The following is a 25567-nucleotide window of genomic DNA, read 5'->3' as shown; positions in this document are numbered from 1 at the left end:
GACTGATTTTCTTTCCTTTTAGATAAACAAAATGCAACATGTCAAAACTTGAGTTTCTTATACAATTATGACCGTCATGTTGGCTTACTGTAATAGGATGTTGTCAAACATTTTACCCTTTGTTGTTGTTATATTATTGTTAACAGAACACCACACTGCCTTCACAAATGAGGATAGTATAATATACTTGATTCAATATACTGTATTCCTAGTTTAAGAACTAATCATACAACATCTGATGACATGGTTAATTGCAAGGGCGTATCTTCTACGGCTCCTCACCACATATCCAGTCACAGTAATGTAATGAGTTTTCTGACTGTGTCGGCTTGGTACGGTTTGTGTCCATAGGGCAGTAGAAGCTAGCCTTCCATTTCTGACCATTTAAAAACAAGTAAAAGGGTTTTGTTTGTTTGTTTTTGTTTATGAAAAAAGAAATTATTGTGGGTTTTTCAGCCTCATCAAGGATTGTGTAATGTTTTGTCATCTGTGTGGTTTTTTTATTTAATTTCTGTATGACTGTTAAAGTAACGTGTTTTTTGGTGAATTGATCTTTGCTTTCCAAGTATTTTCAGGGTAATGAGGACATGTTGACGAAAACAAATTTGCATGCTGCTTAAATGTTTCTTGCCATCCACTTTATCCACAGGTTCTCTCAGTTAGATAGTCTGATTTGTAAAACTGTATTATAGTAACAATACCTGTAAAGTGTTAGAAATAAGACTAATTGCTGATCAACTGATGAATATATGCTAAATATCTGTTGTGTTTTTCCTGACTTCTAGATTTATGAAGAACGCTGGCTCTGTTGTTGATGCTGTTACGTGGCAACAGTAGGTATTTTACCCTTTTTTTCTTCCCTTTTATAATGATGTGCACAAAAAATCCAGAATTTAACTTGCAAACGTCATAATTGAACTTTATTCTTGACTATTGCACCTTGTCATTAGTTAGTTTAAAAAAATCCCAAATGCAGAATCATTGTGAGAGAAACTAAGCAGAAGCTTACTGGTTCAAAAGAAATTAAGAGTAAAGCTCAAATCCCACAGGACGCAGAGCTGCCGTGAAATCAGGTCAAGGGGGCAGCAGTCTAAGCAGAGAGGCCCAGACCTCCCTCTTCCCGGCCACCTCCACTAGCTTCTCTGGGGGGATACTGAGGCATTCCCAGGCCAGTCAGGAGATATAATCCCTCCAGTGTGCCCTGGGTCTGCCACTGCTTCCGGCTGGACATGCCAGAAACAGGAGACATCCTAAACAGATGCCTTAACCACCTCAACCGGCTCCTCTCGATGTGGAGGAGCAACGAATTTGCCCAGAGTCTCCCGGGTGATTGAACTTCTCATGCCATCTCTAAGGGAGAGTCCAGCCAACCTCAGGAGGGAACTTACTTTGGTCGCTTGTATCTGGGATCTTATTTTTTCACTCACTTCCCGCAGTTCATGACCATAGGTGACGGTAGGAACTGAAATCGACCGGTAAACAGAGCCTTGTCTGTTGGTTCAACTCTTTCTTCATCACAATAGACGGGTAGAGAGTCTGCACTACTGCAGAAGCCGTCCCAATCTGCCTGTCAATCTCTGGCTCCATTCTCCCCTCACCAACAGGACCCAGAGTTACTTGAACTCCTCCACTTGAGGAAGCACCTCATTCCAGACCCAGAGGGGGCCATCCGCCTTTTTTCTGACAGAGAACCGAGCTCTCTGATTTGGAGGTGCTGATTCTCATTCCTGCTGCTTCACGCTCGGTTACAAACCACTCCAGCGAGAGCTGAAGATCACGACCTGATGGATCGCAACAGGACTACATCATCCACAAAAAACAGAGTTGTGATCCTGAGGTCACCAAACCAATGTTCAAGATGGTAAATTTTTTAAGATAAAATACCACGAGCGGGCCCCAACCTGTGAAGGCTGTGGTTAAACAATTCAGAGGGTTTTTGAAGAAATTTGAGCCACATATGAGGAGAGGTTATGTTCAGAACTCACACCACTACTCCTTTCATGTATCATTTTACAAAGAAGACGACACAGCAAGATACACATCTTTAGATAATTGACTATTGCGTAATTCTCACATGACCTTGAAGCCTTCACATTAACTCATAATCTCACAAACCGACAGATGAGGCGGTGTTTGGAAGCGCTTTTGAAGTAAGACTTGAGAACAGCGCAAACGCTGCTAAACCGAACCACAGCAGTTCTGTGGGACCCAAAGTCAAATAGCCGCCAGGTGCTGCAAAAAAAATACAGTCGATCATCAGCTAAAGTTTTGGGAATTTTCTGACCTGGAGCATTTAGGTTTCTGTGCCAAGAAGGAAAGACATAAGCAATGACCTCAGAGAAACAATTGCTGGTGCTTATTAGTTTCAGAAGGGTTATCAAGCCATTTCCAAACAATTTGGAGTCTATCAGTGAGAAAGATTATTCACAAGTGGCATTTAAGTCAGTTCATTCAAAACATTCAAGATAATTGCCAATCTTCTCAGGAATTGATGTCCCAGCAAGTTCATCTTTATTTCGACAATGCAGTCTACAGAAATCTTTCAGAAGCCCCAAGAGCTACTTCTCACACTCCACAGCCTTCAGCCTACATGATGGTACATTTAGGAAAAGACTGAACAAATATGGGGTGTTTTGAAAGATTACTATACTCTTGACTGACCATAAGTCAGTACCAATGTATGTATTTGCAGCATTATCACGACACTGAGTGTCAGTAGTGTCCAGAAACAGCCATTATCAACACTATTACTGAGAGAGACTGATGAATAATGTGAAAAACTTTGTTTATTCTACAAATGGAACAACAGGAAAAGAAACCAGAAAGTGTTTTAAATGAGTACCACCTGCTATTTGTCTATTGCACATACTGTAGGAATGCATGGAGTTTGTGACCCCCCCACCCTGTTCTCCTCAAAATGTGTACAAGAAGATACAACCGCTGAGAGCTCAGACAAACGCCATGTGACTGGGGTTGTTAAGGTGAAGGTCAGGTATAATTAGGAGAAATTGTAAGAAACGGAAGGTAAGAGGGCTGTCAGTAAGGCTTGGAAAAACACCACCCACACTGTTAAAATCAAACCATATGCTCCGGCTCATTCCCTCTGTCAATTAGCCTGTTTTACACTCAAGGTCCAGATTCCAGTCTAACCAGGCTGCGTGACTGAAACTCTGACCTCTTTAAAAGAAACCAACCTTACAAAAGTGGAGCACACTCATTCACACGTCTATGTAGCAAGTTTTAATGCCTCAGGAGCCGTCTGAAGTTTTTTTTTCTTTTTTGATCGGGTATAGTAAACAAAAAACAAGATTCATTATAAGCTGATTGAGAAAGTCATTTAAATTTGCTAGATTGTCCATCTGCATTTAGTGGTCAGATGTATTGGAGCTTAAGGTGATGAACTATGTTGTCTACGTGGACAGACTTTTATGTACCTCTGGAGTCTAGACCACGAAGCAGTGATGTGTAGTTTGCATGATATTATGACATTTTTTTCCGCAACATTGGAGTTTCACACAAGAAGCATCTTGTCTCAGTTACTAAATATCCGTTTCTGGATTCATCAGCTAAACATCGTAAGAGTGTTTAATCATTCTCACTTTATACAGTAAAGTGGAAAAGAAACTACACCCTTTTTCAGTTTTTAGTTTTTGATAATAAAAGTAATCTGTTCCATACCAGGACTTAGAATTAGGTAAATACATGCTCTGATACACACCACATGCTATATGACACCCTGTCATTATTTATTTAACAAAAAAAAATCCGAAATGCAGAGGAAAAACTGAGTACAACCTTGTGTGATCCGTAGAAATGACGAGGGTAAATATTAACCAGGTGCTCCAAATCAGATACAGTTGATCATCAGCAAGTGTGACCAACTCTATATAAGAAAAGGTGTTCAGGGTTTTTTTTGTCTGGAGCATTTAGGCACAATGCCAAGAAGGAAGGATATAAGCATTGAGACAGAAGCGGGTTTTTGTTCTTCTTTGTACTTTTTTCCTTCTAAAGGCTGAATTATGGTTCTGCGTCAAAACAACGCCGTGTCTACGGCGTGTGGTTTGGGTCGACGCAGAGGACACGCCGTCACCTGCGCCGTCTCTGACGTGCACCTCCTGAAAATTGTAACTACGCGTCGAGGAGACGCAGACCACACGCAGACCGAGAGGGCTGTGATTGGTTCGTTTGAAAGCGAAGCATTTCCGGTTTCCGGTTTGAATCAGTAGTGAACTTTCAGGGCTTTTCTCTTCGTTTATATGTGATTTTTTTTGTTTTGGTTTTTTGCACAATAGTTGTCCTTATCTCTTTGATTCACTGTGACCGGAAAAAGTCGGATAAACCATTCAGGAAAAGATCGCTAACTAGTGGCCGCGGGGGGTACTGCACCGCGACCAAATGGAGAGACGGAGAAGTCCGAAGGATTCGTGACGACGTCACGGGTGCGCCGTGTGCTCTGCGTGTGTGTGACGCAGAAGAATACCCGCACCTTTAGTCTGTGCTTGTGTCAGCCAATAGTGGCTGTGAACGGCCAGCTGCTGTAACTGTGTGATGTCATTCAGACGGTTTCAAGAGCGCGGTATGAAAATGAGTTAAACCAAATGAAGGTGTGAAGTTTTTCAGCATTCCCAGCTCAATCAAACAGAGTCCCCTGTCCTGGTGTCAGTGCACCCTCACTCTACCAGTCTCAGTTAGCATGTAAAAAGTATATGACAGGACAATTAGGAAAGACGGAACAAATATGGCTTGTTATAAGGATTACTGGAGAAAGCTGTTTTACTCTCTCAGAAAACATGGCCGTACACCTTAGGTTTGAAAAGTTGCGCCTGAATAAACCACAAGACTTGTTGAACAATGTCCTTTGAGCAAACAAGACCAAAGTGGAGATTTTTGGCGCAAAAACATTTATTGGAAAGCAAAGACAGCATGTTGGCGCAAACATTGCAAACAAACTGTCCACCACGGTGGTGAAGGAATAATGATGACTTGGATTTTCTTTTTTTTTCCTACCCATTCGTTGAGTCTGTCATTAACTTCCCTGTCTACAAAGGTATTATACAGTCAAATGTGAGACCATATTCGTGACAGCCAAAGCTTTGCTGTAATAGGAATATGCAGCAGGACAATAATCCCAGATGTTGCAAAATTTGACTTATTATCTTGATCTGTTAAACTTTAGAGTTGATAGGTGTTTGGCTTTCTTTGTCAGAACTGAGATAAACAGAGACAACTTGTCCAAAGGTTTCACCTGAATGGCTTAAAAAAGTCTAAGTTTGAAAATTAGCCCTGAAACCTATGTTTTGTTTTACCCTAAAGCTACAGCACACTGAAAACTGACATGATCTCACTGGATGGCATTGTCTTGTTTATTTCAGCAAGACAACAACAGGCCATGTTTTGCTTGCAGTTCTTCAGCCATTGAATTTAAAAAAGTTAGAGCTGCATTAAACATGAGTGGGAAAACATTAAAACTTCCATTTGTCCAACACTGACAATAAAGAAGTAAACATGCCTTTTTCCCCTAACATCTTTGAAATATTTTGCTGGTATGAAGTTCAAAATGAGCATATATTAAAAAAGAAAAACGAAATGTACATTTTCTCAGTTTGGAGAATCACAATAATTTTGGATACTTAATTGTACTTTTGTCCAAGTAACTCATCTCACAGGTGATTAAAATACATTGTATTGCTCATTGTTAGAGATTGGTATCCATGCACAATAATCTTTTTCTTTACCCTTTTTTAATATCTTTAATATAGTTAGGAATAGTTTACTTCAGTAGCAAGCACTTCTACTCCCATTGTCACCAACAATTCACTATTTCTGGCAATTGATGTTCCTGTTGAGATATTTTTAAACTAAATTTTTTTCAACCATTTGTTTAGCCATTTTTTAACACGAGGTGTGGTAAATATAGGCCCACCCCTTTCATCCAGACTGACAAACCTCAGCAACTACTTGATAGATTGCCATGAAACCTTTTACAAACATTTACGGTCCCCAGCAGATGAATCTCGATGCTGATTCCCCGGCTTTTCCACCAGTTCTGCCATGAGGTTGACATTTGTGGTTTTAGACAAACATACACTTCAATCAAACACTTAACTACAGCCAGGCCCTCCAACCGTATGTACAGTCAAAAGCCTTACCTACAGGGGTTGCTTTATGGTGAGAGATTTAAAACAGACAAAAATGTGTGACCAGATGGCTCTAACTGTGAAAATATGGGCAAGAAAAGGGAATTAGACAAATTTGCCCTTTTCTACAATAGTTTTTGTTTAGATGCCCCCGAGTCAAGCACATAATGTGAGCCTAATTGTTCCAGCAGTGGGGTATTAGTTGTGTTAACATCTGTGTGTGAAACAAACAAGCAATCTCCCACTGTTAAAACTCTGTCATAATAAAAGATGGTCTTTGGTTTTAAATTCTTGGATTTGTTTTAATAATAATCATGGCCTTAATCTGAATCTAAGCCATGTTTTTCTTTAGAAACCAATAAACTCATCGCTTTTACTCTCTACAGCTATGTGGTCAGATTTTAAATAAGCCAGGATGTCATATTAAAGCCACATCTTTCTTGATCCATGTCAGTATTGCCACATCCCAGGAAGCATTCTGTGCTTTTTGCTCATAGTTATGAAAGAGATGTTAAAGATTTGCGACTCAACTTTTTACTCAAGTACAAAACTCGCATAGGGGCTGTAAATTTTATGATGGCATTCCTGGGGGAGGCTACATATCTTTCTGCTGTTCAGTAATGATTGATTGACCTGATGATGAGCTGTTGGTTCACATCATGAAATACATCCTGTCCATTCTTTGCTACCCCACTGTTCACCCCGAGTCTCTTTTTGCACCAGATGGACGGTGCCTGATACTGCTGTGAAGCAAGTAAAGTGTTCAAGATTGGACTCATGAAATACTTGAATATTTTCTGGAATAATTTAAAAATCACTGTGTGAATAATTTGATGCCTTATATGATCACAATCTAAGTTCAAAAGAGTCTCTTCTTCCCACTCCCTTTATATGTTTGAAAATAAATCAATTATATATGGAATAGTATTAGTTTTCAATATATTTCCATTTTTGGCATCAACGCTGTTCCTCCCTTGTGATCCGTCTCTGTCTGATTTTATCACATCTGTGTCTTTGGCATTTATCTGTGTTAATAGAGCACTGGCTTTGATGTGGTGCTGGCACTCAGAGAGAACTTTGTAAAACAAGCTAGCCATTGGGTCTTTTTCTAAAAACACTGACGCACAATGTTGCTCATTTTTGCATTTTTTTAAAGTCTGGTCAGTGTAGCTGCAGACGTACCTCCCCAAACGTTGGACATAGAAAGGAGGAGTTCCTGGTTCGTTTTTTGATGCATAGTAGCGATCTATAATCCCTCCAATCTTGGTAAAAAAAAAACCAACAACAAATAAAAACAAACCCTCAAGGGCTTTTATGTTCATTTTATTTAAAGGTTTCTGTTTTAATTACAGACCGAGTGTGAGCCAACATGAGTATTTTCCAAAGACAGGTTATCTTGTGTTTATGTAACACAGACAAAATCCAGCTGGTCCTGATTTCCTAATTTGATGCAAGTTGTAGATATAAGAATTTTTGCTGTCTTCATTTTCTATATGAAGTGGAAACTCTTTCCTGGAACTTTGCAGAATTACCATGAGGTCTCTATGGAAAGATGACAGGATAACTAAATCATTTGTGAAACTTTATGTGTGCATTGTTTACAGTAAGAGGCCGGGGGCTTGGGGCCTCCTGAATGCTCTGAGGAAGATTTCAATGAGGTTAAACTCAGATTGCAACACTGTTTCACCCCGCATGAACTAATTTCAGCTGTTTTCTCACCATCTTGTTGACACCTTTGACTTTTCCAAAACAGTCTTAGACAAAGCTCAACTCTTTTTTTTTTTAGGCTCATGCCAATGTTTTTTTTTTTTCTATTTGTCTTATTTTTCTGAATACTGTGCAATTTGCCTGTCATAGTATTCATTGTTTTCTTGCAGAAAAATAACTTAAATTGGCTTCAATCATTTGGAACAGAGGCCCAGTTTGGAGTTTCACTCCATTTTAATGAAATGTTGAAAAATTACCCTGTCATTCTGACTATACGATCAGTTGACTGTTGAACTGTAAACCACTCGGAGGTGTTTTCTGTTAAAGTTACTTACAGCAGTTGGAAATTTTCAAGTACCGGTACCTTTTGAAAGTCATTGCAGGACACTGAGACGCTTATTTCCACTAAAACGAAACAAGAAAACATACTTGCATATTCAGCTTTTCCATCCGAACAGTGTTGAGTGCACTTGTAAATGATCTATTTAATGTTTACAGTGCTAATGCTTTAGTAATCAAAAGTAATTTGATAATTGGGAGCCATCACTTTGTGTCTAGATACCATTTGTTTGTAGAAATATCATTTTTGGATTTTGTGACTCATGCAGCTTTTTTGTTGAATCCTCTTCTCTGCAAATGAGATGTTATTTTTGTGTGATACCTGATGCTTGACCTCCAGTGCGGTTGTGCTTTCTTGTTTTCATTCCTTGCACTCTTGAAGCGGATGTTGGAGAGGATTTTGGGCAGCCCACAGGGCGATCTTCTTCAAGTCTTTGGCTCTGCCAATGAATTCTTCCCTCATCATGCTCGCTTAACGTCATCTATGATTTTCATTTCTCTTTGTGTCTTTATCTGTCTCATCCAGAGTCCTTGCAGATGTATTTCTGCATGGTTGATGCTCAGTCTGAAAAGTCTAGCTTTTCCAAATCTGGTGTTATGCAACACCACATTTTCAAATAGGATTGGAGTAGCAATAAACTGAAGTAAATTGAACATGTGTGTGCCTATTTATCAAAGTATAGGGAATTGACATATGTCTTCTAATATCTTTGAAGAAACAAGAAAAGTAAGTTGTGCATTATATTTTACATTTACAGTGGACAGCCCTATGGAGGACTGTTTTTTGGCTGAATAGAGCGGGGATAGGCTCCAGCACACTCCTGCTCCCTGAATAGGGAGAATTGGCTGTAGATGATGGATGGATGTATAATGAGTGGTCTGGTTCTGCACTAATGAAGATAATTCGTGTTTACAGTTGATATGTCATTGGCCTACCTTTTGTCAGTTGTCATTATTGTCTAATCGTATCAAACACTTACTAAACTGGATATAGTACTACTATTAACTGAGCAGCCATCTCATAAAAAAAAAGTGTTTTTTTTTTTAAATAATTTGTTTGTGATTGTTTATCCTGTTGTAAGATATAACAACATTACCGAGGGTAAATAAACTGTGCATTTTACTATTCATCTGTAAACTTAATAATTTAAAATCTTCTAAAAAAATATTCATCAGAATGTTTTAACAGATGAAGTGATGAGAAATGTAAACTGACCTTTTACATTTTTCTATTGCTTTCCGATGAGCTGTAAAAAAACAAAAGGTTTGTTACTAATGTTGAAAGGACTATGAAGAGTTTTTCTCTCACAGCATTTTCTTTCTCTTCTGTTACAGTTATTACATAGATGGCAGAGTGAAGAAAGGGGAGGACTTCCTAAAAACCCGTCTTTTGGACACACTGACAGAACAGATTGCTAAAATTTCCGAGGTACTTCTGCTTCCTTCGAATCCTAACCCTTTACTAAAGTATAAACTGGTGAAAGGCAAATATCTATGAACACTTTTTATGCCTGAAATAAATCACAGACTTGCAGCAGGCCTTCTTGGGGTTCCTTTATTTTTTCTGTCGATTTTTACATTCCAGCCGCTTCAAAGGGAAATATGAAGGAATAATCCAATTTAATCATAAAACACATTTGCATTTCTTTTGTGTTTGCCAAGTTATAGATCATTCGGTCCATAAACAGTTTTTTGCTGTGAAGAAGCCACATGTGCAAACCACAAGAGTGAGTGCTCTGGGTAAATCTGCCACGAGGCAAACCTGCTGAATTTTGAGAGACAAACGGCATCAAAGAGAAAGAAGCAACCATTTTTTACAAAAATGAAAGGATTAAATAAATAACACACGCAAAAAATTGACAAATGTTTGCATTAGAGGGTTTCATTCTGCATTACAACTGATCAACTGAGATCAGGTGGAAGATGCATAAAAGATGTCTACAGACAAAAATCCTAGTGTGTGCATACAGAGCTGTGTGCACCTGTGTGCAATTAAAAATAAAGCACCGAAAAGCCTGCTTCACAGACCCTAGTTTCAAAATAATATCTTGTGTGCTTATATCAATGGTTACACAACAGTTGTTGCACATACACTTTAAATTAATATGTACAATTTACTATTTACTTATTCTATAAATCTAAATGTATCATTCTTGTTATTATTTTTTCAGTTAAACATAGGGTTGTAAGTTGTTGCAGCTAAACATTAAAGTTGTGTGCAAGAATGGTTGCTATAGTTCAAATATTTGGTCTAGTTTATGTAGGATTTTAGGCTACCAGCTAAACCATATTTCCTCATCTTCATGTTTCCAGCGAGGGCAGAGCCGTGAAACTGCATTCAGTGTAACTTTGGTTCTTCTGGCCACTGTTTTCTGTGTTTCTGCTCTGTGCACATATGCATCATTAAACATTGTGCATCCTCATTTTTTTCTCAGTGTAAATTGTAAATTTTCTTTTCTAGTCTTTTTAGCTGAACAAAGCACCCTTCTCTAAAAGTTACATTCACCTATTCATTGATACGTTCATTCTGCGCTTTTTATTCTCCACAGCTTTTTGTATCTCACACCCACCACTAATAAATCACTCTGCCTCCTGTGGTACAAGCTGCCCTGCATCTGTAGAAGGCCTTTGTTGCCAGCTCTAATTACTCTCCACCATTTTACGGCCTTTAAAATTTATCCAGCGCATAAAAAAAATGTGTTTCATTAACACAAAGAATCTACAATTGGCACACCTGATCATTAACCCCCTGACTTGCATTGTGCATGATTCTGTTGTAATGAATCATCCACGAATCATCAACAAAGTTTATTACAGAGTGTATTTTGTCAAATGATCTTCATTGTCATCACCATTGCAGGTTGTGAACATGCACACGCCTGGCAAGAAGGTGTGGCTGGGTGGCCTGGGCCCTGCATGGTCAGGCGGCATCAATAACCTCTCTGAGACGTATGCGGCCAGCTTCCTGTGAGTCCTGTTATCATACTGTTGCTTTTTCAGAACACATATTAGTTTAGTAAATTACATTTTATATTTAAAAACAAAGGGCATCTGTAGAAGTTCTAACCTTGTTCTCTGTGGGTATGTGTTCCTGGTTTCCAGATGGATGAACACGTTGGGTGTGGCTGCTGTGCAGGGCATCGATGTGGTTTTGCGTCAATCGTTTTTTGACTACGGATACACACACCTTGTGGATCAACATTTTAACCCTTTACCTGTAAGTCTGCATCTCATCTCAATTTTAATCACAAATATCTGACCAAAGTGGTCCTTCTAAGGCTGGACTTTTCTGTACGAGACCCAGTCCCTCGACGCAAGTAATAAGGTTTTAAAAAACCCCTTATTACTTGCGTAATATGGGGAGTTTTTTTACCTGCCACTGTTTATGTTACAGTATGTTTATGTAATAATTGCTCGGGCGTCATGTTCTGGGTCTCTGGAAAGCGCCAACTTCTGTTGTAATGAATGCTATATAAATAAAATTGAATTGAATTGACGTCACCTCTTGCTCTTTCCCGTGGGAGCTATTAGCTGAGATGAAAGGCGTTTAGTGGTGATGAGTGGTTAGACGACGGGGCGAAATGCCATGTAACCTTAGCCCTTTATCAGTAGCGCAGGACAGTGTCACTGCATCCCTCTACCCCCATCATGAATGTGTGCTTCTTTGTGAGGACACTTGGCCGGTGAGAGATCTGCAACCTGAGATCCCGATACACAGGCAAGTGAGTAAAATAGCCTGCAAGGCTGTCTTGGATTGAACTGCCCAAGGCCAAGTTCCCCTGCGTTTCGGTCATCCTGAGACAGAACATAAAATTTCAAATTTACGAGTTTAGTTGTGCATTCCAACAACACTTAAATAAGACATGAATGGTAAATCGTTCACATCATATAGCTCCTTTTAGCCTTGTTTAAGATCTCAAAAGCATGTTTCTTATCCACACATGCACACACACAGACACTTATTCTCAGCGAATATTATTATTATTATGCATTTGCATTTTATTTTATTTGCAGTGTACAACACTTTGTCTGTGTAATCACACACTAATGTGCACATTGAAGGCAAAATAGATTTCAATGTTTCATCTGAGGATACTTTGAAGCGTGGTGACACCTGAGATCGAAGCACTTTTAGCTGTAGCCATGTGCTTCATGACTTAAAAACGACATACTTTATTTTTTATTAAACTATTTTTTCTAAAGTATAAATTCTAAAGCTGATCCCTCTCAAATCAGTCCAAAATGTACTTTGTAAGTGAAAAAGAGGGATAAAATGCTCCATTAAGTCAAGTTCATAAAGGTATTTGTTAAAAACTTAAACACAAGGTTTACATTTACCTGAATCACAGAAAAGACAAGCCCTTTCTTAAACGATATTGATATTAAGTCTGCTCCCACAATAGTAGAGAAAAGCAAAAAAGCATTTAATAGATATTTGATTGATAATAGCTGCTAAAAAGAGTATTGGCTTTCTCAAAGACAATTTTGAATGCTTATGGTTTTTGGCTCATGAACCCATCACTTAAGCTCAGTCTATTATTTTCTCACCGCACTTATTTCTTCCTAACTACAAGATATTATCCAATCAAGATGGCTTCATTTTTTCCCCCCTCCGTGTCTCCATTATGTTTCCGGGAATGTCGATCTCCTGCTAGGATCACAATGCTTTTAACCTGGCTGGATGTCTGGAGGCTGCACGAGCCTACCTGCTGTGAGAATTCACTGCAGGGCCAACCTGTCCTCTTCACGGGAAATTTATGAGCTGGCTCCTTCCCCTGTGGGATGACTCTACCATTGGTAGAATCCACTCAAGGCCCCCAGCCCACTAAATGGCTCAACCACTTCATCTTTTTCCACACTTATTCTCCTCCCTCCCCCTGTTCTGCACTTACCCTTCTGTCCCACTCTTACTCTTATTTTGTGTGTGTGTGTGTGTGTGTGTGTGTGTGTGTGTGTGTGTGTGTGTGTGTGTGTGTGTGTGTGTGTGTGTGTGTGTGTGTGTGTGTGTGTGTGTGTGTGTGTGTGTGTGTGTGTGTGTGTGTGTGTGTGCGTGCGTGCGTGCGTGCGTGCGTGCGTGCGTGCGTGCGTGCGTGCGTGCGTGCGTGCGTGCGTGCGTGCGTGCGTGCGTGCGTGCGTGCGTGCGTGCGTGCGTGCGTGCGTGCGTGCGTGCGTGCGTGCGTGCGTGCGTGCGTGCGTGCGTGCGTGCGTGCGTGCGTGCGTGCGTGCGTGCGTGCGTGCGTGCGTGCGTGCGTGTGTGTGTTTGTAAAAAAAATTTCACTCCACATGTGCCGCCTATCTGCCGCCAGATATGGGTGGTAAACATGTAAACATCCTAACGAGAGTGACAGTGATCTCACCCGGGATTCCTTCTTTGAGTAGTCGGATATATATAGATATACGCAGTTAAATTTTTTCATCTATTGCCATGTGCATTTTTATGTCTTTATTTGTCACAGCTACTTTAATCATTTATGGGAAAACCTGAGGACACTAATGATTGAAGAATAATTTTTTGTTTATTTGAGAACTCTACTCGAATGGAGGGATATGCAAGTTCTCTTTCAAGCAGTTTAACTAGTTAAACAAAGGATTAAATATTATTTGCTGTGTTGCTGTCCTCTCTTACCTCAAATTCTAAGCAGCAGAGGTTTGATTGGCAGCTGTTTTATGGGTTTTCTTTTGTGGAGTTTTGTCATCCGTGAACTTGCCAGCCTTTCTTTCTCTCCATTTGGTTTATATAGTATTTTGACTGGAGCTCAAGTATTGGCTGTTCCTGCAGTGGATGCTTGTCTCTCTGTTTATCTGGGGAGGGAGAATCTGGAGCAGACGGGGAGACAGCAGGCAGTTAGTCATGAAAACAGACAAACAGTCAGGCTGCTGAAATTCTAGGCCCTCGGCTGATATTCAATAAGAAATTTTAGTCTTAGGTAATGCCCGTCCCTGTACTTGTCGGTGATTTTAACAAAGCCATAGATTGAAATATATCCGTTTAGTGATTTTTTTTACATTGACTTTCTTGTACTTGTGTTTGTAAGTTTAAACATAAACTGTCTCTGGCCAGAATTACCGACTCATAACGTCTTTGTTTTATAAACAACATAGTCATCGTCGATCTTGGATCTAACTGCGTATCCATCCATCCATCCTTACAGCCGCGGTCAACAATATACAGCTCTATACTGCGCTCTGTTTCTTCGATGCCTCGGCAGCAAATTAAGTTAAAGCCAGCGTGGAAAAAGAAGCCCTTAAATGTTGCCATATGCAGGATTGCATGGGAACTTCCTGAGGAACACATGTTGTTCTGGGTCTCTTGGAGCGATGTTGAGTCTGTGTTGTCTGTAGAGTGAGGCTCAGTATGGCGGCCCACTCAACGGTGACTACAAAAAACAGCAATTTATGAACTAGCATAATATTTTGTAAAGATGTCACATTTAAGACTTGTCATTTCTAGGCAGCTCAGGTGCTGTGAAGTGAGAGGGGACATGGTTCGTGGAACAGTCAGTTCCAGCTAAATGTCGACAAATTGTTTGTTTTGGGTTTTCAAAACCTCAACTGTTCTTACAATGGGAGGTTTTGGTGATATTTTATCTCCTTTACATAACCACAGTCCCCCCATCCAAGGTTATATTTACATTATAATTTTGTCAGTCCGTTTAAACCGTGACCTTCATCAATTAGTGTACACAGGCCTTTTTATGTATTATAGACTTAAACAACCATATAAGATCCTGATGAAAAAGTAACCAATGCTCTCATGAAGGCAATGTTCCAGTAAATGTTTGTGTGACTGTGTTTGACCTTACAGGATTATTGGTTCTCTCTGGTCTTCAAGCGTCTGGTCGGTCCGAGGGTTTTAGCCGTGCGAGTGGCTGGACTGCAGAGGAAGCCGCAACCAGGGCGAGTCATACGAGACAAGCTACGTATCTATGCCCACTGTACCAGCTACTCCAAGTACGAACCGCCGCTAGTATAACTTGAAGTTGTTTTATTTATTTTTTTAAAGGTTTTAGTTTTGTAGCATTTCAGGGCCTTTTTGAAGTGCTTTGGAAATGCCTCGATGATTTAGATGTGAACCACTCTGCTTGAAGTTTAAACAACTCCCTCGTCATGCTGCAAACACCTGAGGCTCATTGTCTGGTGGGGGAGAACAAAATCCCTTGCCGACCCATTTGGCTTCCCATAAATAAGCAGTCAGTGGACATTCACAGCTCAGACCCTATAAAACTTAACGGGTATCACTTATCAGGTGTGCGGGTTCTGTCTCCCTGTCGTCAAAGAGCCGCTGAAAGGTGTGCTAGGCCTGTATCCCATCTCCGACCGGCTGGAGGGGGATATTCGAGGGGGAGGGACAATAAGGTAGTCTGTGCTGGGAGGACATAAAGAGTACCACCATCGCCTGTTCAAGGTTATCATTTAACCCAGGCCAGAGGCTGTCAGCACCAGGCTAGACTTACTTACTCTAGACGGGCCTCGTTTACAGGTGGAACATCTCTTGGAAAAATAGCAGAGAGATGGATGGTCGGTTAATAAGCAGGAGTTGCAGCATGAATGACATGCATACAAATATTTGACATAGTTTTCAACAAGTGCAGTCAGTCAGTCATCTGGGGAAATTGGGAGTGAAGAGATGGTACACAGTGTCGTTCGTATCCACTCAACATACCAATCAGCGTTGGATTCATCATCAGACAACGAGGCTCTAATACATTCTTCCTCTAATCCAAAGCCACTATAATTTCTGCTACTTAGTGGCTTTACAGTCAGTTCATAATTGGACAAACCATTGTAGTCCTGGTGGTTTGACTGTACAGTAAATGTGTCCAGGCAGTCAGTGGTTTGAATAGTCTTTAGAGCTTAGAAATTTAACTTTCACTCCCCTTTTACCCCTTTTAGTGGTTTGTATGGTATTTTCTTCTTCTTTCCAGTGATGCTCATACATCAAACAGCATTAAATCGAGTTTGTGTTCCTGGTTTGGATCTCCAGGAACCTCATCATTCGAAAGACCTGAAAGGTCATTATATCTTCCTCCATCTAAACATCAAATCTGTTGCTCTGAACCTCGACGCACATTTCCCCGAAACAAGGCTCCAAGAGTTTAACCCGGAGCCAGCCACACGTTGTTCCCAACAACAGTACACTGCTTTTTTTTTCAGTCTTGTAGGTTTAATGGCATAAATGGCTTTTCCTGTGCCTAAAAGGGGGAAAAAAAAAAAAAAAAACATTAAACAGAAATCCAAGTATGCTTTTATGATATAAGATTTGTAGATTGAAACAGTGAGAGATGTCTATCAGGCCATACAGCCCCCGACCCTCAACGCCACGGCTGACATGTGGTATTCAGTACAGCTATGTTGTCTTTGTCATATACCTGGGCCCTAATTAAATTTTATCATGTTTGTCCTATCTGTCTCGCTTAGTTATTTACCTTTAGCTAGTATTCCTATCAAATTGGTTCCCCTGTGCTTTGCTTTTGGGAGACGGACTCAGACACTGTTGTCTGTGTAACTCAAGAAGTGTCGGCCTTTGTGTTCGCACCCTTCATCTGACCCTGGACCAGACAACAGCAGGCTTTAATAATAGATACTGTTGGATACTGTACAAAAGGAGCCGATTATTGTTTTTAAAAACTGAAATGTGGATCATACTAAATATAGATAATAGTTTATAGCCCCCTGATAAAGGACCACTTGGAGCTTATTTTTGAGACGTACTTTATCTTACTTTCTTAATTTTCTGCAAACCTTTTGATCTAGATTAGATCAAGGACTGGTGCGTTTATCCCATTACTATGTGTGATAAAACTATCAAAGACTTTCTGCTCTTTGCAGTCATCTTAAAGTATAGAGAATTTTATTTGACATGGCATTGCAGTATATTATGAATTTCCTGTAACAGATGTGGAGAAGATCCTTTCTTTATATTTTTTCTTCTGGCCTGATAGTCTTCGTTGGAATTTAAAGACGACAGTAATGTTGCTGTGTTGTTCTTTGTTGTCTTTCTGGCATTAGTCATAACTATGTGAGGGGGTCCATAACAATCTACATCATCAACCTGCATCGCTCAAGAAAGAAAATCAAGTTGGCGGGAACGTTACGGAACAAGACTGTCCATCAATACCTACTGCAGCCGTACGGCACGGAGGGACTCAGAGCCAGGTTAGCCCCCTCTTTCATGTACATTTATGCACATATACGCAAAATAATAATAACTGTTTTCTGTCAGACCAACAATGCTGTCATTTGCAGAAAATAAGATAATAACTGCTGCATTAGTTATTATTTCTTTATTTACTTTTGCTGATTATCACCATGAAAATCAGTGATTCTATGAGAAGGACTAAGGAAAATTTCAATTTAATAAATCCCTTCACGGGTTAAACTTTTATAGTGTCAAACAAAGGCCTTTTAGACGGCTGCATTGAATCAAATTAATTCAATTTTAAGACCACAGGGAACCGTTTCTGTTGAGTCATGATGTTGCGTGCCTCCCACACCAGAAAACAAAGTCGCACTAAAGTCGCACTAAAGTCGCACTAAAGCCACATATCTCTTCCTTCCCTTATCCATACTCATTTTTTGTAATTGGCAAAAGCTGATAAGAATAATGTAAATATGTTTTAATTGTTTTTTCAATATAAAGTCTGTTTATTCCCACTGTTACTGTTTACTGTACTTTTACTGAATCCTAAAGTCAAAGTTTTCCGCTTCCTTTAAGCATTGTTTCTGTGACCTTGTTTAACCTGTTTTATTATTAGATATTTATTTATAGATTTATAATATATAGATTTATTTAATTTATATTAATACCATTCATTCAATTGTAGTTGTTTTTTTACGTCATTTTACCAAATATATACTTGATGTATACTTGATATCATAGAGTCCTACATGTCCATGTCTTTTAAAATGAAAGGTTTATGGTTTCAGTCTGGTTTCTCTCCTTTAAGCCCCTGGCTTGTTATTCTGACTTTGACTGAAGCCACAAATCCTGGAATAACAACGTAATGACTCAGGACTGTGTGTGTGTCTCTGTTTTTGAGTTATGTGATCCCAATGTGCAGCCTAATAGAGGCTCAGGCATGATCCCCCAGTAACAGTGTAATGATGGAGGATGTTTTAGGTGTTAGAACAGGATAGCAAGGCAAGTAATAAGCTGCCACGCTAACGACATGCCCCTTTTCTTTCCTTAAGTGCTTTCCTTTACCAAAGACAGGGCATGAGACTTTAACGATCAACTCACCAGCACCAGATGTCCATAAATTTGTCTAGTGGTGGGATTTTTTAAAGTGTTTAGGCTAATGCTTGTTGAAGGGCAGCATTGAGCAATTCAGTTCGACTCGTAACTTCTTCTTATTGAGCATAATTTTATATGGGATTTTTATTGAATTTGGTTCTTGTAAAAACCTCCAGACCAATGGCCTTTATTCGCATATTATCATAAACTTTACAATGCCATTAACAGCAACTCTTTTAAGTTCAAAAGTTAATTGTTAAAAGCACTTTTTCTGTGCTGTAAAGTGAAGCAAAGTCTCTTAAGAAAATAATGTTTTATACAGCAATTACTGACAATTAAAATTGTTCAACCTTGTGTTGTGCATGTAAAGAGAAACAAAGTCACCTGGGAAAAGTTAAAGTCATCTGAGCTCATTGAATTGTTGCAGGATTACCTGTTGTTTTTGTTTATTTGTGCCAATATCCATTTTAAAATAGTTTTTATGGGATGTGAAATAGCTACGCTTCCATTCCTTTTGACATAAGTCTGTTTTAACTAGTACTCGTTTAAAGTGATGTCATGGAAAAAGTTCATCATTCAAAATACGTTTTTAAAAATGTCACTTTTAATAGCCTCCACAAAAGGCAGATGTCCTTTTTTTTTATTTTGTCCGGAAAAAGAAAGTCGACAAAAGTTCCCGTTCTTGCAGAATGGATTATGGCTGCACAAGACTCATTAGTGGATTTAAACGTTTCAGTAGTTATAAGATTAATTGTATGACTGGATTATATTGTCTCTAAAATTTTGATGTTTGACGTGTTGAAAAGCCAACTTACAGCTTTTTATTCTTTCACAATGTGAAATTCTACAATATTATAGTCACTTGCATACTGTATCACTTATCAGGTTTTTGTTTTTTTTAGAAACATGACAAATAAAATGTCTTTTCATTTCTTTTTGCAAAAAAGATTAAGTTGTTACAATCCACAATGTAAAATCAGTTTCCCCCTGAACTATTCGAGAAAGATTTAGGTTTAATAGAAAAGTTTGGACTTAAAAAGTCAGTTTGAACTTATGTGCCATTTTTATTAATGACAAAAACTGTAACAGCAGCACCCCCAAGTGTACAACTCACAGAATCATAACTCTGACAGAAGTAGAATGAAATTATCCAGACACACGTCTCTTACTTAGCCTTACCACCGTTCTGTGTGCCTGCAAGCAGGTGAAGTTTACAGAGATTAAATTAACCCTGTCACCCGCCGAGGTAAGGACTGAACCGCCGGGGAGATCACTGATCCACGTCAGAGACTCACAGCTGCACAGCAGTTGAGAGGACAAAAGCTTTTGTCTGACAGTTGGGCTTTTTGTGGGTGGGGGGGTTAAATATCAAGGCATACATTTTTACAGGCATGTTGAGGATCAACTGCAACTATATGGCTTAAGAGGAGAAAAAAGAAAACCTTGTTATTTTTTAAAACATATGCATTTTAATATCTTTAAGCACTATGTAGATGCCGTGTGCAAGTGCCTTTTTTCCACCAGTGTGAACTTTCCTTTTGAACTGTGATTTGTACAAGTTCAGGTCTTGAGGAATGTGGTCACGTTTCGTGATCTAAGCGATTCCCTCTCTGTGGATTTCATTTTCTTCTCATCAGTTTGCCGATGAATAACAATACACTCAAACTGTCATTCAAACTTTTAGATAACAGGTTGTTTTTTTTTAATTATTTTATTTTATTTTTTTCCAGATACTGCCTGTTATTGCTTTTTCTCTTTATTACTGCAAGCTGTGCAATAATCCGCTCCACAGGGAACATAAAAGAAAACCCTCTGATCGTCATATTTCTTGTCTCCTCGTGTTTACAGACACGTCCAGCTGAACGGGGAGAAGCTCCACATGCGGGACAATGAGACATTCCCAGAACTGAAGCCAAAGACCTTGAGGGCCGGAAGGACAATAGCTATGCCTCCAATGACCATAGGCTTTTACGTCATCAAAAACATTAACGCATACGCCTGTCGAAGATAACGGCGACCCTACATTCACCACCGGTGCTCTGCCAGCTTGACACAAACATTAACAACCAGAATATCACTGACTGAGGACTTCAGCATCTTGCTTAAGGACACATAAGCAGAGTGGACACTTGAATATAGGAAGATTTTCTGGTTAAATCCTGGTCTCTAACCACTGAGATGGTCATTTCTGTGGTGATATTTAAGCCACTCCTGCAAGTTACAAATAAAGCTGATCCTTTCCTCGCTGATTCTTTGTACCAACAAAGGCTTACCCATGACAGATGTGAAGGACTGCACTGAACACTTTCCTTTTCTTTTCACCAGTAATTCCTCAAATGCTACAAAGTCTATATGGACAATTTTTGTTGCTGTTGTTATTGTTGTTGTTTTTTTACTTTCAAGGCATTTCTGTGTTTTAGAACGACAGTATCAAAAAAAAGTCTTACCATCATGATTACGATTTTTTTTTCCTTCTTTGATTGTCAAGCTTTGAATTGTTTTAATGTTTTTATTTTTTTTATTCGTCAGACAACCAACAGAAAACCCTTGCATAACCATTCCCACAAAGATGAAACGTCCTCGTTCCGTCACGTGCCGTGTGTGTGTTTGTGTGTGCATGTGCTCTATCGATAAAGCTACTAATACTAATAACAATCAGCATGTTGGACGTGTCGCAGAAAACAGAAGTGTATTTCTTTTGAAGGCTTGTTTGTGTGTGTGAGGGGACGCTTCGATTCAATTTCAGTGTCAGAGCCAGTATGTTACCATTTTCCAGTAATATAAAAAAAAAAAACCAATGTGAACCAATCCACACAAAAATCTGTATTTTGTTTCACGTCCAGCACTTCTAAAATCCCAACTATTCAGGTGCATTTTAACTTATGTTCCCTCTGTGTGATTTTATATTTTATAAACCTTTAATGCTGCTAGGTCTCTTTTTTATGGAAAACATTATATATTTTACAAGGTTTTTTTTGTACAGATTTATCATCATACAATACTAGATAAAATGTAAATTAAAGAAGAGTGATGAAAGAGATTTAAGCTTGATATGTTACATTGGATATACATTTAATTTATATGATGAAATACTTTTCTTTGTGTTCTGTAGTTCTATTAAACGAGGCCCAGTAACGTCAGCGGGAATGATGCCGATTATAAAATAAAATCAAAAATAATTCTAAGAATGAATTCTTTGAATAACAGTGACCATACAAATGGGGGCAATTGAAAGCCACAAGTGCAGATATAATATATTTGCAAGGAAAAATAATAACCTTTTGTTATGTATTATTTCTTCTATCTTATTTAAAAACACGTCATGTTGCTCATTTTGTACTCGGAGTTAAAGAGTAACAGTTAAAATCTTACATGAAGGAAGGTGAACAAGACCACAGTCAGTGTCTGAACATGTTATATATAAAGAATATTTGCCTCTGAACGTGTTTATACTTAATGTAGAGATGTCCATATTTTTTTGAAGAGCATGTGAAGTGTGTCTGCGTTCTTTTAACAAAATAAAAGTTTACATTAATAAAAAAAAAGAAAATACTCACAAATGCCTAACAAGTTGTGTTGTTGTGCTCAGTTCCTGGTGCCGGGAGGAAGCAGAGGCAGGTTTGCAGCAGCACAGCCAGACATCAGACTTCATTAAACTTTGTCTGTGAACTGCTGCATACAAGAGAGGATTTGGAGCTAAGAACCACTGCTGCATAAACGGCTATGTTCCGTCCTGTGAACTGACATTAAGTATTGAAACCAGACACCACAGCAGGATTTTCGAAAGCTCATGAGGCAAGGAGAAGAAAAGAAAACAGAGACTATGTGATTTATCCTCATACGGGAGCACAACGAGAGGCAGGTACTGTATAACTGTGAACAGAAGGGCCGTAAATACAAACTGTCAAGGTTCCTGCAGCATCTTTTCGCAGAGGTTCTGTGGTATATAAGTTTCTGTTTTTCAGGTCCGTCACTCAGTCACTCACAGTCTCTTACACATTCACAAACTGCTACATTCTGCAGCCCCAGATGAGGAAGCTGCTGGAGCAAGTCTTTGTAGTGGTGTCTTGTCACTGCATGAGGCAGCTGCTGGTGGGAAACGAGGAGCCAGGATGGGTTTAAAAGTCCAGACCTCAGCTTCGGCCCACATGGACCAAACCTGAGCCACACTTGTCTAAGTGTCAGCTGATCCACATGCTCGGTAGGCTTGAGAAGAAATGAAGGATGTTGGTTAAGTCTTGCCCTTTGCTTTTCTTTTTTTCTATACAAACTTCACACACCAAAAAAAAAAAAAAAAAACTGCAATGCACTAATTTCTGTATTATAGTTTCATGGCGGTGGGTTGTTAACATCGAGGAGGCCACGATCCAAAGCATGTACCTGTAATTACAATTTTGTTGTGTTCATGTGAAATAGGGTCCCGCCTTTATGTAAAAGGAGATGTTTAATCTCAGAAATGAATGTCGGGAACGGCCTCCCCACACATGTGGTTCATGTTAAACAGGCCAACACTGTAGAACTCTAAGAGTCGAAGCAGACCTGTTAACACCTGGCCCGTTTCATGTATAATATTGCTCATTATACTGTTGGCCAAAGATAAATACACACAGAGATAATTATGCAAAAATGCTTTCTTTTAAAGCCAAGGTGAGAGAAAGCAGGCATGACGACTGAATTGAAAATGGCCTGAAAACCAGTTGTGCCATTGAAATGTGTTCAAATGTGCTTCATCACATCTTTTTTCTGCATGCCAGAGCGATATGTAATCAAACAATTTCCAAAAGCTTTGTGAGCAAACCCAGTCCCTCTGCTAAGAGCTTTTACAGTAACAGGATGAAGTGAACAATGAGCTAAGTTCTAGTTATTGGGATCTTGTTGATACAGGCCAGTTTGTTTGGCAAATTCTGGCTTTTATAAAACCTTTGTGAACTTCTTTGGAAAAATCCCACCAAAATCAAGAATAAATACAACACATTCACAATCAATAAATAACAAATACCCCATATTCATTTCCATATCTGTTTATGATGAGTCGCATGGTTGAGTGCTAAGAAACCTGAGATCTTCAACAGATTAAATCTCTAAATAAAAGGGATAAAAGTCAAAGAAGATGAGAATACATGCAAAGTAATTGCCAACTTCTGGTGAAGATGAACTCCCCAGAACATGCTCAGAAAAGCAGGCATGCTGATGACTAGACTCACAGCCCGGGCCTGATGTGAGGAAGATAAAGGAGTGTTTGTTGAGTCTACAGAGGGAACGCACTGAGATGATGCGTGAAGGAAGGAAGAAGAATTACTACAGATTCTGTGGCTTGCAAACATCTTTTATCAGCTTCATCGAGGTTCTGAGAACCCTCTCTGGGACAAACGGGTAACTGAAGATTTAACACTGCGAGGAAGAATTGTCGTCTATTTCTTTGGGCCCTGTGATGGTCTGGTATCCGTCCAGGGCATACCCCGCCTCTAACGCGTTACCAGCTGGAAAAGGCTCCACCTCCTATGACCACGATTTCATAGTGTTATTCTATCAAACTTTCAATGTTTCACCTGTTATACAGGATCACTCCACCAAATATACTGAAATAATAGATTCTGTTGGTCACAATTTAAAAGAGTGTTGAACAATGAGGTCAGGATGCAAAACGAAACTGCCTACCAGTCATCCAGGGACAGCTATAGAATAGGCTGCAGGCCCATGACAGCACTAAAAAAGGATGAAATGGATGCAAAAAGTGGATGAATGAATGGAGGCATAATACATCTACATTCTTCTGTCTCTATGACTAATGTCATCCCCAAGTCAGTTTTGTGTTTGAGTGCTGAAGTTTTGATAAGTCTCACCTCTCCTGGTACACCACCGCTATTATTCACAGGATTTTAATGTCAAATGCGCTTTTAATCTCCAACACATATCAAAGTCTGATTGATGTCACACCCTAAATTGGGTTTTAGTAATTAAAACTAAAGAGTTCAATAAAAGTTCCAGCGCTGTTTCATGTTTCCTTCAAATCTTTGGGGCAGTGATTTGAATTTGGTTGTCAATCTGACCTCTTCTTAAATGATTTGTATTTGGATTGCAATTCGATTTGGAGCTAAGAACCACTGCTACGTTGTGAAATCAGCCTCCATTAGGATAATCAAATAAAAAGGAAAAAATATGTTGAATTAAAATAAAATGTGGAAATAAATAGGTTAAGAGAAATAAATAAAGGGAAAAAGCAGGAGTTAAAGAGAAATGGTTGAATAAATAAACTTGAAAATATGGTAAACTGTATAGAGAAGTAACACAAAGTTAAATGAACCACGGTGAAGGTTAAAGCAGAAATGTCCATGTATATTTTATACCTTCATTCTTGTGTTAATATTTTATTTTTGCATTATTTATTACCAAATGTTATTTATGGAGCTATTTATGTATTTGTATATTTATTTTTCTCTCAGACGGCCTCAGTCCTCCGTGCCAGGCCTATATGGAGGACAAAATGTCAGCATGTTGTGACTTAAGAGCATGCAGAGTCTGGCCACTTCTGCGTGACAGTGTCTCTTTAGAGGAGGTAACTGTTACCCAGGCCTGCCTAACACTGTTTATACTCAGTGATCCATTTTGAGACATGCAAGGCTCAGTGTTTGCTCTGTGAGCAAACACTGAGGATTTTATGAAGTTTACTTTGTATATACAGGAGTCAAGTTAAATAAGACTTCCATGAGCGCTGGATCCACAGAAAACCGATGGACTAGATTAGATTCTGGCCCAGTGTAGAAGTCTTGGCTTTTTTTTTTTTTTAGCCATTTTGACCTATGAAAGGTTAATAAAACATAAATATTTACATTATTTTGTGGTTCTTTCCTTCGCTCTAAGGCCAAGCATACAGTCTGGACAGAATATTATGATATAACACAGACCAAAATCCTCTCTGGGAACCAGCCTGGTGAGCGAGTGCTGATGCTGTTACTTCTGCTTCTTCCTGTGCTCCCTGACTGAGCCAGTTTACGACCACTTCACTTTTAAGTGTCAGGCCTCTTTAAAATGTAAATTAAAAACAGAACGATCTGATATAATGAAGGTTTATCTAATATCCGTCTTCGCTGCCGCTCTTCTTGCCTCAGGCGTTCCAGGAGGTCCCAGAATAGCCAGACCACCAACGATA

General features: G+C 39.2%; 1 protein-coding gene across 1 annotated transcript in view; it reads left to right on the top strand.

Moving 5' to 3' along the window:
- Positions 1–21912, top strand: part of hpse2 (heparanase 2) — a 71254-nt gene extending 49342 nt beyond the window's left edge. The window contains exons 6-12 of the mRNA XM_061745653.1: positions 786–833; positions 9519–9612; positions 11044–11150; positions 11286–11400; positions 14989–15134; positions 17193–17339; positions 20266–21912. Of these exons, the coding sequence (XP_061601637.1) occupies positions 786–833; positions 9519–9612; positions 11044–11150; positions 11286–11400; positions 14989–15134; positions 17193–17339; positions 20266–20428 (820 nt within the window). The 3' untranslated portion in view covers positions 20429–21912. The remainder of the gene's footprint in view (positions 1–785; positions 834–9518; positions 9613–11043; positions 11151–11285; positions 11401–14988; positions 15135–17192; positions 17340–20265) is intronic.
- The last annotated feature ends 3655 nt before the right edge of the window (positions 21913–25567 follow it).

Source organism: Cololabis saira, chromosome 17 (assembly GCF_033807715.1).
Source record: "Cololabis saira isolate AMF1-May2022 chromosome 17, fColSai1.1, whole genome shotgun sequence".
In the NCBI taxonomy this organism is placed as follows: Eukaryota; Metazoa; Chordata; class Actinopteri; order Beloniformes; family Belonidae; genus Cololabis; species Cololabis saira.
This window is presented reverse-complemented; position numbering and strand designations above follow the sequence as displayed.